Source organism: Dama dama, chromosome 11, assembly GCF_033118175.1.
Source record: "Dama dama isolate Ldn47 chromosome 11, ASM3311817v1, whole genome shotgun sequence".
NCBI lineage: Eukaryota > Metazoa > Chordata > Mammalia > Artiodactyla > Cervidae > Dama > Dama dama.
The window spans coordinates 18,384,009-18,398,690 of NC_083691.1; the positions used below are offsets into that span (position 1 = coordinate 18,384,009).

General features: G+C 47.5%; 1 protein-coding gene across 2 annotated transcripts in view; it reads left to right on the plus strand.

Annotated features, from left to right (window-relative positions):
• Window positions 1-14,682, plus strand: part of ASAP2 (ArfGAP with SH3 domain, ankyrin repeat and PH domain 2) — a 153,203-nt gene that overhangs the window by 97,960 nt on the left and 40,561 nt on the right. For both annotated transcript variants that reach the window (XM_061154787.1, XM_061154788.1), the window contains exons 8-11: window positions 2,603-2,678; window positions 2,950-3,036; window positions 9,016-9,119; window positions 9,401-9,470. In XM_061154787.1, the coding sequence (XP_061010770.1) occupies window positions 2,603-2,678; window positions 2,950-3,036; window positions 9,016-9,119; window positions 9,401-9,470 (337 nt within the window). The remainder of the gene's footprint in view (window positions 1-2,602; window positions 2,679-2,949; window positions 3,037-9,015; window positions 9,120-9,400; window positions 9,471-14,682) is intronic.

Consider the following 14,682-nt stretch of genomic DNA (forward strand, 5'->3'; position numbering starts at 1 on the left):
CGTTGGATAAAAAGCAAAATTTGGTATTTGGTAGTATGGATGATACTGTTGAAGCCTGGGAAAGCACTGACAGGCTCAACCTAAGAAAACTGCCTGGGAGTTTATACTTAGGCTTGAAGTGACAGCAGTTGGTAAAGAGGCCTCTTGTTCTGAAGCGTTCCCCCTAAGGGCAGAAGAGATAGACACGACACACATGCCTCAATAAGGATTGGTACACAAAAGATAAGAGTTTTGGAAATCAGTGGGAAGAGCTTTCTAGGTAGATGGTCAAGATTGGCGAGGCTTTCCACGACTATGAAATCTAAGTCTGGATCATTATTCCAAGCGCAGGGTCCAGTGTTGCAATGCAGACAGTGTCTGTGATGAGAAACACTTCTCTGGGCAACTGACTCCACTGCAGGGTGCATGTGGGGACTGTCGCCAGGCTCGGAGGTTCCAGGGCCAAGCACCTGCTGCCCTATGCCGGGAGCAGGACCCTTTCTGGGCCAATATCTGTGATGTTTCTCCCCCTCCCTAAACTAGCGTGTATTCAACTTCCCTTCCCTCTCTGCCTCCTTCTCTCCTTCCCCACCTCCTGCCCCCCTGCAACCATCACCTCTTGCCTTCACCTATTTTACAAGAATTTGAATTGATTAGTGAAATTAGTTATACAAGAAAAAAAAGTAACTCACACAAAACATCAGAACCAAATGAGTTCTTGACAAGAGGGACATGTTTGCCCTCTCATTCCTGTGTTTGTGCTTCCCAGTTTCCTTTTCAAATTGCTGCTCTGGGTTGGGCATTGTGCTCAGAGTGGAAACATAGGGACGTGCGAGACATGGCATTTCTGCCCTGGCAGTGGAAACAGACACGTGGAAAAGTCATTATAACCCGGACACAATTGCTCCACCAGAAGCATGTTCTATATTTAGAAAAAAAAAAGAGTTAGGCAAAATGCAGGAATGAGAATATAAAGTGAATTGTGCAAATATCTAAAGATTAAAGTAAGAAATGCTGATAGCCCAGCCTCTTTCCTAATAACCAGCTCATATCGGTTCGTGACCCGCATGCTGTGTGTACGTTTCCCCCTTCCTTCCTTCCTCCTCCCTCCTTGGAGTTATTGTATTAAGTATCATGCAGTATTGTTTTTACAACCCCTCCTATTAATTGCAGACTTGATATGGGAAATTCCCACAGGACCGTTGCTGAGTTTAAAAGAAAGAAGCGTGTGAACCCCAGGTCACTTTTTGAAGATAGTCTCCTTGGTACCCAGTAAACCAGCAGAAGTTAGACACGCCTTCCTTCCTTCATTAATTTCTTCCTTCAACAAATATCGTGTGCTTGAGATGTGTCAGGTTTTGTGGGTACCGTGTCCTCACTCTCCCAGAACTTCGGATCTGATGGGGGAACTATATTTTAAACTGTTACCCCAATGAACACATAATGGCAGTTGTGGTGAGTGTTTCGAAGCCAGAGACAGAATCTCTGAGAGAATCTGGTGAGGAGACCTCTTTGAAGGGAGGGGAGTGTGGCACACCTTGCTGATGAGGCCGTATTTAGCTGAAAACTTGGAGAGTGAGTGGGAACCAGCCAGGTGAACCAGAAGGCAGACTGCAGGGCCTCCTCAGAGGAAAGAACAGTCTGTTGCTAAGGGCCTGAGGCAGAGATGACTGGGTGGCCATGGAGGAGTAGGGAGAAGTCAGTAAAGGGGCAAGGAGGGTGGATTGAAGCTTGGAGGTGGGCACTTTAGGCCTTGTTATAGGTTTTGAACCCTCGCCTAAGTTCCCAGAAGCCTCTGCTTCCCCTCGAATGGGCTCAGAGGCCAAGCTGCAGAAAAAACTCATCCAGCCTCCATTCTCATTCGTGAATCGCTTGTTATAAGTGACTTTATGAGCCCTGGGTTCTGAGCATTAAAAATGTTCCTTTTGATATTTGATCTCAAGTTCTCTGACCACGTCTCCCTGCTCTACACACAGGGCCATCTGTGTGCATTAAGCCAGCTTGCTTTTTTCTTTATCCTTTGTCTTTTCCACTTAGCTGTGGCCTGTTAAGGAGCCTAATTTAGTGTCTTATTCTTACGTTCACCCTGTGCTTCTCTGGCCTCAGACTCTTCTGCTGAACCCAAGTCTCTGCTGTGATTTGTCGGGAGAGTCCTGTTTCCCACTATAAACTGAGAATTTAGGGCTCATTTTATATGAAACGGTAGTGTTTCAACCTTTTCTGCTCTGTTTGTTGCTGGGTAAGTAGCTCTTAGCATCTAGTCACATAGACTCTTGTTATTCAGATGGTGGTTTCTCTCGCTTGGGCTGTGTGGTTCCCCTTCCCTGGTGTCCACAGACTCTGCCTATGTGGCATCAGCAAGTGACTGGTGACTACCTGAATCTTCCAGGAAAAATCACAGACACTAGGCTCATTGCAGTTCCTTCTCAATTCATTGCTCATAGGTTTGAACATCACTTTGTTCATGGTTTGCCTGATATTTTAAGGTTTGGTTTCTAGTCTTTTCCCCCCCAGAAATTACATCATGATCTCAGCCATTTCCTTTAAAGAAGTCTTTTTTCTCCATCTAACAAAATTGTTTTCTCTTTTATGAAACACAGCCTATGCTGTTTTTTCCTCCTAGTTTTTTCCAGGATGGACTGAAAGCAGTTGAAAGCCTCAAACCTTCCATTGAAACACTTTCCACAGACCTTCACACAGTAAGTAACTTCCCTCCCAAGTGAGTGTCGAAAGTATGCACTACGCACTTGGATTTAAACGTTGCTTCCGTGTGGTGTCATGTTTGTATGCCGCACTGCCCAGAATGTGACTGCCCTGGAGTGCCCCCATGAAGCGTGGGGAACAGGGTTCCCACTCTGTCCTCCGTCTTTGTTTGGGAGGGAAGGTTGCAGTTGTTGAGAAATGACCATGAGCTTCACCATCTCGCTGCACCTCAGCTATACTTTCTCTGCTTTGTTATGTTTTTTAAAGATCAAACAGGCCCAGGACGAAGAGAGAAGGCAGTTGATACAGCTCCGAGATATTCTGAAATCGGCATTACAGGTTGAACAGAAAGAGGTGAGGGGATTTAAGTTTGAAAGATCGCTGTTTTATCCTTTCATCCCTTAGTCTCGGGGGCTCTCGGACTGAAGAGGTGAGATCCAGGTCTCTGGGTGCTCCTTCACTGCGGGGTTGTATTGAACAGCATGAAAATATGTAGTTTGTTCTTTGAGTTGGTTTTATAAAACCATCTTTTAAAATACGCTTATTTCGTGGAGGAACCATTACCATAGGCCTTGCCTTAATGGCAGCATTTCAACAACTGCTGCTCCATCCATCTTACCGTCTCTTCACGTAGGCACTCGTCGTTCATATCAATTACTGTTGATTCGCTCCCCGGGGCTCTGTGGTTCCGCTGCCCTGATGTCCATGGGCCCTGCCTGTGTGGCATCAGCAGGTGACTGGTGACCATCTGAATCTTCCAGCCTGGAGATGATGTTCCATAAAATGGGAGGAACTCGATTTTCTGCTTTCTGATGGGCATAAACCTTAGTTTCTTACATCGTCTCTTTCATATAATTATTCCTTCTCTGTGTACTAACACATTTGCAGTGATCATTTGTATGTGGGGAGCTCGGTAGAAAAATCATTAAAAGGTACATTTTAAGGTGATTTCACATGTTTGCTACAGTGCAGATATTATAATGTAAAATTTAATGCAAACCCACATCCTTGTCAATGAAATTAAGTGAATTTCAATTGTCAATGAAATCAATCGTCTATTAAATGACTTAGCAGGGTGTAAAGTTCACTGCTAGCATTTTGGCATGCTCTATTTTGTTTGAAGTTCTTGTACTGTAACTGAATATTGTTGTTTTTCTCCCGAATGCATTTACCTTTTGTGACCGAAGTCTAGGAGAGTAAGTAGTTCAGTATTTTTAATAAATCGTACAACTTTGCATGCTTTCTTCATGAACTTCAAAAAATAGATAATTCTTCCGTGAAATGTCTAATAGCAGTTTTTATCTTTGTTCTTCCTCTTCCAAGAGCTGTGGGTTTTATTAAAAGACCAAAGAATTTGAATGCATAACTGTTAGTGAAATGGAAGTTTTCCAAGTTTCCAGTTTAGCCTTTGGGGGTCACTCCTTTGTGAAGGTGAAACCGCTGGCCCCTTCCTCTTCCACTACATCACTGAGTTCTGCCTGTCTTCGGAAGCACCTCGGTGTCTGCCTCGGGGGCAGGGACTGCCTCTGTTCCCCACAGCCCCAGTGACCTGTATTGCACATTCTGTTTGAGTGACGTTTTAAAAAAATGACAGCGTATACATTTGGGGGCTTGTTGGCTGTGTCCTCAAATGTACAGATGCTTTTTTCTCCAGCTGGACCTCATGCAGGCAGAGGAGGCCTTCCAGCCTTCTGTGCCCAACTGGCCATCACGTCATCACACCATATTGCTCCTTCCATAGGCTCTTGATTAACACGGGTCAGCTGAGTGAGAGGTTGGCAGATTGAGGTCGGATGTAGTGCTGGAAATTTCTCACAGCCTGGTGACTTCCTCCCGGGCTAGAGAAATCTAGGTCCTGATATCCCCAAACATGGAATATAAACAGCAAAAGGGGGGGAGAAAGAGCTTGGAGTATGGAGACTACAATGGCCTGATTGTAACCAGAGGAGATGGCACTGATGTAGGAGCCACCGGCCCCAGAGAACTCAAGGAGGATCCCTGAAGAAGGGTCAGACCTGTGAAGCAAAACCCAGGTTTAAAATCCCGGAGAGCAGGTGCTGGGGTTCGGTAGCCTTCTGGGCACAGAGGGGGGGGGGGGGGGGGGCTGTGTTTGCTTTGGCTGCCTGGGAAGAGGAGGTTATTTATAGCTCTGCAGAAAAGTGTAACAAACTTAACCAGCACAGACCAGAAGTCTTTAATGGCTTGTTGTTTTTCTGTTTTTTTGTTGACCAGCCTGTCTGCCCCAGATGCACACAGGGGTCAAGTGAACCTTCTTGACTGGCTTCTCTGGCTTTACGCCCAAAGAACCCACTCATCCACTGGCTGTGAATGTGTTGTCTTTTCTGTGTCTCACACTCTGTGTTGCTTTTTGATGATGATATTTCATCAGCTGGACATTCTGTGAATACACTGCAAGTAGTAAAAAAAAAAAAAAAAGTGTGTAAATTAAATTTGATCTGTTTTAAAATGATTTTTGTAATTGAGGTCCCTGCAGTTAAAAGAATTGAACATTTGGGCGTTACTGTTGTTTAGTTCTCATTTGCTTCTTTTTGGATTCTCTTCTGGATTCTCTGTGACACAGAAAAGTGAAGGTGTTGATGGATTTTATTCAGTGTTTTAAAAATTCTAAATCTCCATGATTATAGTTCATAAAAATTAGGTAAGATGCCCCAAAGAAACTGCGTTGTTGGTTGGTAGGACTTACCCGCTATGTCCTCTGTGGCATTTCCTGCCTGCTTCACTTCTCAGGGTTTTCCAGGCACTTGACAAGTGTGACTAGTAATCAGGCCTTACAGCAGCATGGCAGGGCAGGTAGTGTTAGCCCACGTTTACAACCTGAGTCTGAGAAATGCATTTGCTGGAGTGAACTCAGGTTTGAGCCCTGGTTGCTTCCAGTGTAGGGCTCTTCTCTTTCCAGCTGTATTATGTGACTTTAATAAGATCTCTGTCAGATAGGATCTCTTAAGAAGTTACTCAGAGGGAATTCTCTGACGGTCCAGTGGTTAGGACTTGGCGCTTTCACAGCCAGGGCTCGGGTTCAATCCCTCGTTGGGGAACTAAAATTTTCTACAAGCTGTGTGGCACGGCCGAAAAAAAAAAATGCTGCCCAGCAGTAACGGGGAACAGGTGGTAAGAGATGTTCACAGACCACAGCTTAGTGCTCACTTGGCATAGCCCCGCCTCGTTATGTCCATGCACATGTGTCCAGGGACATGCCTGGGAGAGATGGGGGCAGTTGGACATCACACCACTCCCTTCTCAGAGAGACTTGAAGCCTCCAATCCATTCATCATGAGAGTCATCTGAACATAGACTTTCTGAGAGGCGGATGGATAAAATGTGAAAGTGTTTGTGATGTTCTAGATTCCTAGGGAGCTCAGGGATATTTCTGGGGTGTGTGCGTGTGTGTGTAAAATATGCAGCATCCTTCTCCCAGGGCCTTCCCAGGTGGTGCAGTGGTAAAGAATCTGCCTGCCAGTGCAGGAGACTCATGATGTGTGGGATCGATTCCTGGGTCAGGAAGATCCCCTGGAGTAGGAAGTGGCAACCCACTCCAGCATTCTTGCCTGGAAAGTCCCATGGACAGAGGAGCCTGGCGGGCCACAGTCCATGGGTTGCAAAGAGTCAGACACGACTGAGCGACTATGCACATGTCATGTCCCCACCCCATTCCTAAAGATTTCAGATACGGAGTCTACTGCTCATCTCGGTGGTTTCTATCTCGGCAGGCTCCCGTGGCTAACCCTTCATAAGGCCACACAAAACTGAAGATCTTGGTTGGTGCCTGGGATCTGGGGATTTGTCTGGGTGTCACAGGACAGAGGGTATACGGGTATTGATAGAATTTTATGAGCACTTTCTGAAGGTCTATAAAATGCCTACATAACCTGTGTGCTTCAGACATACAAACCGTCTCCACGGGGAGGCTCACTCCGTCGGGTCTTAGGTCTTCCTTGGCCCTCCTGGGAAGCATACATACGCTGGAGAGCCTTCGAGAGCCTGGGCAGTGTGGACGTCCCGGCCAGTTGTCCATGTTGTTAGGTGATGGGTCTCCTTAGAATGAAAGGCTCTTGTCCCTTGATGTACATTCTGTTCAGCTGAAATCTTGGTTATATGAGAGGGCCAGCTTTACTCCCTTCCCTTGATCACATGTCGTATAAACAGGTAAAGAAAAGCTGTTTTTTTGTTGGGTCACAATAGAAGTCACCTGGAAGGTGCTGCAGTAGTTCTAAAGTAGGTTCAGTTTTATGTTAGATGGATTATAGTCCTCTTACAAATTTTAAATTTTATAGTTTCAGATTTGCTTGCACTTTTAAATTGATTCAGGAAACACCTTGTCTGAAGAATAAAACAGTAATTTCTTCCCCAGCCTCTGGCATCGTGTCTGATTCTGCTGAAAAGAAGAACGTCCTTTATATCCTGTTCATAAGACCTGTGAAGAGTTCTGATTAATATGCATGGCATGAACACTTTCAGCAGTGTGTCGCATGTTTCACCACTTATTTTGTTCAGGGTTTTTTTTCCCCCCTCCCCAGATCAATAGACGTATTTCTTGGTTGTACAGTGTAGCCTTTTGACAGGTCTATTTTTAGGCTTTTGCAGAGATTCAGATAAGTGAGAATTGTTTCTCCATTTCCCCTCCACTGCATTCATTTCCAGTGATGTTTAAAACTGGTTTTCTCTAAACGTCTAGTGCCAGTGTATGCTGCCCTTCTGAGAGAATGTGGGACCTGGAACCATTCTCATCTCATGAATGAGCTGTTTGCCTTGTTGTTTAGGGGCATGAATCCCTGTGGAAAAGGGGGCTGTTTCTGCTGTCCGGGGCTTGCTTGTTCAGGCTCTGTTGTCAGTTCAGTTGTGGAATGGTTGTGCATATTATTGATTTCTCAGATGAAGATTAAAAAAAAAATTTTTTTTTTTTTTTTGCTGAATTATCTCACCTATATTCCAGAGTTTAAAAAGTCAGTGCCAGACAGCCCATGTTCATGGATTGGAAAACTTACTATTCTTAGGATGGCAGCATGCCCCCAAACTGACCCACAGATTCAGTGCCATCCCTATCAAAATAAAATCCCAGCTGCTATTTGCAGAAATCCGCAGGCTGATTCTGAATTCATATGGAAATGCAAAAGGACCCAGAATGGTCAAAGCAGTCCTGAAAAAGAAGAACAAAGTTGGAGGACTCAGCTTTTCTGGTTTCAGAACTTACCACAAAGCTGTAGTAGTCAGGACAGTGTGGCATTGACATGAAGATGGGCACATAAATCAGTGAAACCCTCACATTTATGGTCAGTGGATTTTCAGCAAAGGTGTTAAGACAGTGCAATGAGAAGGGCTTCCCTGGTGGCTCAGATGGTTAAGAATCTGCCTGCCATGCAGGAGACCTGGGTTCAATCCCTAGGTCGGGAAGATCCTCTGGAGGAGGGAATGGCAACCCCCTCCAGTGCTCTTGCCTGGAGAATTCCATGGGCAGAGGAACCTGGTGGGCTACCGTTCATGGGGTCACGGAAGAGTCAGACACGGATGAGCGACTTTCACTTTCCAATGAGGAAAGAGTCGTCTTTTCAGTAGATGACGCTAGGACAGGATAGCCAGAGCAAAAGAATGCATTTGGCCCCTGCCTCACGCTATAATAAAAAGTTAGTTCAAGAAGGCTGGAGTTTGCCAGGTGTGGTGGAATGGGCCAGATTCTCAGCTGACGGGGTGGACAGTCTGCCCCGAGGGATGCCCGTGGCCCTGCTGCTGGGGTGCATGGGGTCAGAAGGAGGTTGTTGTTCATGTGTGTAACATCCCAGGTGTTCACACAGGTGGTCTCCCTCAGGCCTTCCTAGGTTTACGGTCCTGAATAGAAGTTGTTTCCTGTTTTCCCAGGAGGAAACTGAGGCAGGGAGCTTAGTAACTTGCCCAAAGAAAGAGGTGAAATGTTGTTTGTGTGTTTTGCTTGAAAGCCTGGCCTTTGTCAGCGCGCTGTGTTTCCTTTCTTCTCAAAGGCTGCTTTTGCTGCGCCAGGAGCTTCTTGCCACCATCAGGGACTTAAGGCTTGTAAATGAGTGAAATCTAAGTAACTTCACAAGTCACTGCCAGACAGCCCCTCCTTTCAGCCAGTTTGGGGATGCCGGTGTTTGTTATCTCCCTCTCCAGCCTGTGGGTGGTATTTATGGGTCCCAGGATATGACTTGTATGTCCCTTTTTGGATGTGTTTAAGAGGGGAAATTCTCTAATTTAAAAAAAAATTTTTTTTTTTTGTAAGGGCGTCAGTGTCTTTGTGTGCTGCCTTTTGAAAATTGGAATCTGGACAGGATTAAAAACAACTCACTTCTTGACCCTTTTCAGGATTTGCAGATGCGCCAGAGCACGGCCTATAGTTTACACCAGCCTCAGGGGAACAAGGAGCACGGCACGGAGCGCACCGGCAACCTCTACAAGAAGAGCGACGGGTGCGTAGACGGCGTCGCTACAGGCGAGGGGTGTGCGTAGGGGTGTGCGTGTGTAGACGGCGCCGTTAGAGGTGAGGGGTGTGTGTGCATGCATAGACCGCGTCGCTAGAGGCTTGCGGGGGGTGTGTGTGTGTAGACGGTATCGCTAGAGGCTTGAGGGGGGTGTGTGTGTGTGTGTAGACGGCATCGCTAGAGGCTTCAGGGTGTGTGTGTGTGTGTGTCGTGTAGTGTCCTGCATCCACAATCTCTCAACTCCTTATCTTTGCCCATGTATCTATAAGGATCCGAAAAGTGTGGCAGAAAAGGAAGTGTTCGGTGAAAAACGGCTTTCTGACCATTTCCCACGGCACCGTAAGTATCCTTTCATCGCAGTCCCCATGGTAATGGGATGAGAGGTGCGGGCTGGAGGCCTGGTGAGGGGATCTGGCCCTGGGTGCTGGCCCTGAGGGTGCATTTTAAACACGTTTCCTGCTGAAAAAGCTTGTCTGGGTTCCTCCTCTGTTTGGTACACGTGTTCCTGTTCACAGTTGCCCGATCTGGGGCCCTTGCTGCCTAACAGCGTCAGGAACATCTGAGGAGTTGGGTGGTCTGTGTTTGGAAATTGAACGTCGCACTTGGGATGATTTCTTCTTTTCCATTAGAGAAAAGCAGGCGGTCAGGACTCTGGGAATCAGAAATCCAAGAGAGGAGAGATTTCAGTAACTTCACTGCAGACACACTGCACCCAGCCTTCATCAGGTTCTTTTCTCCAACCCTGTATACAGTTGCCCATGCAGGAAACTGAGCCAACATAGGCTGAGCCAATTGGAAAACTAATTGGAACAGGATGGTTGGCTAATCTGGCTTGCAGAGACCGGGACTTGTAACCACAGTTATAGACATGGCCCTGGTCTGTGATGGTCTTAAGGCTTGTTATCACCTTACTGGGCGTGGACATGGGATCTGGTGAAAGCCACGGAGGCTGGTAGACATTTGTTAAATGTTTGGAGGTGGAGTTGGTGGCCGTTTTGCTGTGACAGAGGATGCTGGTGGTGGCCTGTGTTCCCACGCTCCAGGCCAGAGGCCTGGCCCTGACTGCAGGCCACGGTGGAGAAGAGCCTTCTTCCCTCCCCGCCATCACCAGCTCCCCTGGGAGGGGCAGAGCTGGGCAGGAGCGCACACAGGCTCTCTGGGCGCCCGGGTGCGTGGACGGAGCTCATGGCTCAGTGTGGTTCCAGGGAAACGGCCCTTGTCCGTGTTGAGGAGTAAGGAGACAGAGTAAACCTCACTCAAAGGATGGCACTGCGGCATGGTCTGTGTTCCACTGGGAGAGGTGGCTTCCTTCATGTCCTCTGACTCTGTGTGCGGAGGGAGAGACCATAGAAGTAGTGGGTGCCAAGAGTCAGGAGGGGTCTCTGGGGACCTTTGACCTGGGGGTGGAATGGGGCTCCCGCCTGGGCAATTGAAGGTCATTTCTCTTCTGTAAAATCCGGCCTTTCTGGGCTGCCTTTACAGTCACCTCTTCCCTGTGAGGCCTTGCAGTCTGGGTCCTGATGTGATGTTCTGTCCATATAGGCGCGCGCGCGCGCGTGTGTGTGTGTGTGTGTATGTGTGTGTGTGTGTCGGGGTGACAATACTGTAGACTAAGGAAAGCAGATTGATTCAGCCATCAATCCTCTTTAACGTGGAGCGTGGAAAAAATGGAGGAAGGCCAGGTTCCCTTCCTGCCCTAACACCTGTGATTCTGTGGTTTGCTTTCCAACTGTTATCTACTCTGTTTTAACTCAGGTTTAATGTCTCAGTGCAGAAAATGTTATAAAGTAAGACTGAGTTTCCCTGCATGCTTGTTTACAGCCCTAAAGTCATCGGGTCTCTTTGGCTTCATTGGTGTGTCCACGAGACCCAGGGCCTCAGCTTGAACCAAAGAGTGGTTCTGCCTGCACTTCAGAGATGACAACAGGCCTGGTCATTTCTGGTAATCCTTTGCTGACAACATTGGTTCTCATCACTTCTGTTGCTTGAGCTTCCTCTTAAAAGATACAGAGGCTTAGTTTTCTTGAAATGTTGCCGGGTTGTCCCAGTTTTCAGCAGATATTACTGTTATAACCAGCTTTACCAGTGTGGGGACAGCTCAGCTTGCAAGCCACACCACCACGTGTTGAGTTAGCGTTTCCTTTTTGGGGATTCTGCTGCAGGGAGTCCTTCTCTCTGGACACCTCCTCCTGCCTTTAGCTGCCTAGCCCTCGATGACCTCTGCCTCCAGCCCAGAAGAGTGGCAGGTAGGGGCTTTGTCCCTCTGCCTCCCCTGGGAAACAAGTCAGCCCTCTTTCTTCAGTGGGGTTCCCTGTATGCTGCAGAAGGCAGACCCCGACACCCCAGTGCCACCGCAACCACAGAGCGTTCACATGTGAATGAATCCTCTACTGAGAAAGGAGAGAGGCCTGTTTGATTTGGTCTGGTTTGAATCTGGCTCCTTGTGTAGCTTACCTGTTCAGCCAGCATCTCCCTTAGTGTGCTAATTTACCATCAGAAAAAAAAGGGGGCAGTTTTTCCAAGACTTGACCAAGTAAGTGGGAATCTTAAGAGCAGAATCCGCCACCCAGCTGAGAATTGGGTCTTTACGTTGTGCAGAAGCTCAGGGTGTACTCGCATTGATAGGAAAGCTAGTTTCTTCCCTGGGAGCTGGCAGCCTTTGGCACATGAGATTGTTGTCTTCTGTGTTTCAGCGGAGGGGCAGTGATGACATCCGGGGTGGATTCAGTAGGAAGCCCAAGTTGGTATTCCCCATTAGCCAAGGCTAATTGTGTTTTCTGGCACCAGAAAGAAGTTATCCTTGGGACAAAATGACTCTTAATTAGATATCCTCCTTGCCAGGTTCATCGCTTTGCCACACTGCCAAAGACTGGAGACTGCACCAAGCTGGAAGAGAAAAGTCTGTTGGCTCTTACGAAAATCTTAAAAAAAAATTTTTAAATGATTATCAATCAGGCAGAAGGAAGAATATAAGCTTCCTTTTTAAAAGCCTGACAAATTGGGGGAAAATGTAATGGCCTGATTAAAACGGAGCCTAACTAATAACCCATGTCTTCATGGCACACACTTAGGGCTGTAGGTCTGTTTTCTGCTCCTCCCTGAGTTTTTTCCTACTAAACCAAGGCTCCTCAAATTAGGCCCTCAAGGAACATTGGTATCTGATGGACTAGATGGACATGTTCCACAGCTGAATTTTAATGATGGGAGCATTGCCCCCAAAATTGTAGCACGGAGGCAATTTAATGGATACAATGTTCTCTGCTTAAAATTTTTCTCCCATGAATTTTTCCGACAGCTTTGCTGGCAAACTCATCATTAATGTGAATGGGCCAGTAGCAAGCCCTTGTTAGTGTAAAACTCAGAACAGCTCAACGTGGTCGGCTTCTGTTTGTCGTGGACCATTCTCACGGTTGTCCTTGTGGAACGGTAGCCACGTTCACTCCATCGTCATTCCTGTTTCATAGATAGGCACTGGATGTTTTTCCAGTATATTGAGTATCTCTCGGCGCACTCACGGTGAAGTCGGAAGCTTGTCTTTGAGAGAAGTTGTGTCTTAGTAAGAATGGACCACTTTCCCAACTGCCCAGGGAACATGAAAGAATGCAGGTTGGAGGGGGACGGAGGGAGGGGGGAGCACTCACTCCAGTGTGGTTCTTTGCTGCACTCAGGACACTGAGAGATAATCCAGTAGTGGCTCTGCTTCCCAGGAAGCCGTGTCGAGGGCCATCAGGAGCTTAGGCTCCAGGGCCGGGCTGTCTGCTTCCAGTGTTGGTGTGGTTGCTCCCAAACTGTGCCTGCATCATCAGATTTACTGTCAGGGTCACTTTCTATGTAAATGGTGGAGTAGTTCCTCCCTAGGAGAATTAAATGAGTGAGTTCTTTGAAAATGCTTTCAACAGTGCCTGCCTCATATAAGCACATACGATAATAACCACAAGAACAATAGCAGCAAAAAAAAAAAAAGAACAATATCAGCAACTGAGTAAAAGTATCCATTCTTATTCAAAATCATCTTCTCGTCCATGGAAGCGTTTCTGCATTGACCACGATCTGTCATCACCCCTGTCACCGCTCCTGTATCTAGATTCAGTGGACACCAGCACTTGGAAGTAGTCCAGGAACATCACCTGAGTGCACCTGAACACTTGTGGGATCCCAAGAGGTAACACAGTAGACGGATACCTCTTGTGGGCCAAGCCCCCTGGGGAAGCACTTGGTTGCAGTTGTGGTGGTGTGGGCTCCTACTGTAGAACTATACCGTTAGATCTCCTGGTTCCCACCGAGCCCGTTAACTCTCCTGATACAGATCCGAAACTGGGTTTATGGTGCTTGGGACTGTCAAGGTGTGCTGGATCAGGCCGAGCATAGAGTCCTGGAGCAGGGATTTCTGATGACCCGGGGCGTCTGTTGGGCATCTGCTGTGATGGACACCCCGTGATTTCCACGTGAGGGATGAGGGCAGCATGGCCGTGACCAGGAGAGTCCAGTCCAACCCTGACTGTCCAGCTCCTGCTCACCGCCAAGTTCCTTTTATGAAACGCTGCCAGGGTCAGTCCTCTTGGAATGGAGGCCCTCTCGACTCCAAGCTCAGTTGAGGTGGGTCTGTAAACGCTGGTCTGCTCAGGTGTGAATGCGTGTGAGCGTGTGTCTCAGTTAGTCCCACATCCAGGCGTCTGCCGTTTCTTGCCTCGGCTGGTGACCTCGGGAAGGGTGAGTAAGAACAGCTGAACTCTGAGACATTCGACTTGGTCTCTGCTTTAGCGGCATGGTGGGTGGTAAGACAAGCCTTTCATATTGGGAGATTACTCCAAGATTTCCGAGGGCATTTTGCCATTCGGAATTATTTTTTTTCTGAAATTATCTTCTTATCCTCTGCCCTTTGCTTTCTGGGGACTAGTTATGATAGTTTTTGAAATGGTAGTAAAGTAGTCATTTTTGCCACGTCTCTGACAAAAGGGTGCTGTGATCTCTTGTTACCATTGTGTGTGGAGGGGGGAGGGGATACATATGTGAATGAAGTGGGTTTTGTGGAAAGTTCAGTCACAGATGGCTGGCATTAAGGATCATGAATCTATCATCTGTCATTATTTCAGAAAGCCGGGGATATGATTCCGCTGTTATGTGTGTGCCCTGAGATTACTCTCCCTGAAAGTGCTCAGGAAAACACTTTGAGGTCACTAGAAGTTGATCTGGGAGCCTGTGTTCCCAGCTGATCAGGACGGAGTGCCTCTGGCCTCTGGCCAGGGAGCATTTTGATCTCAGGGAGCCCACTGCCCTTGGACCCCAAAGCTGGCCCAGCATCACTTGTCTGCCCACCCGGGTCAGGCTGTGGGACCCCGAGTGTCCCTTGCAGGGAAGGGCAGCTGCCTCCTGGGAGCTGAGACCCAGGGACACCCTGCCAGGTACCTGTGTCGTGCCTTCCAGAGAAAGCCTGCCTTTTGGTTGCTGTCTTTGCAGCCCCGCGAGACCCTGTTCTTGCTGCATTTTGATGAGGAGTGATGCTGTGGTTTCCCATTCCTTTCCACCCAGCTCTGCTTTTGTTTTTTTGTTT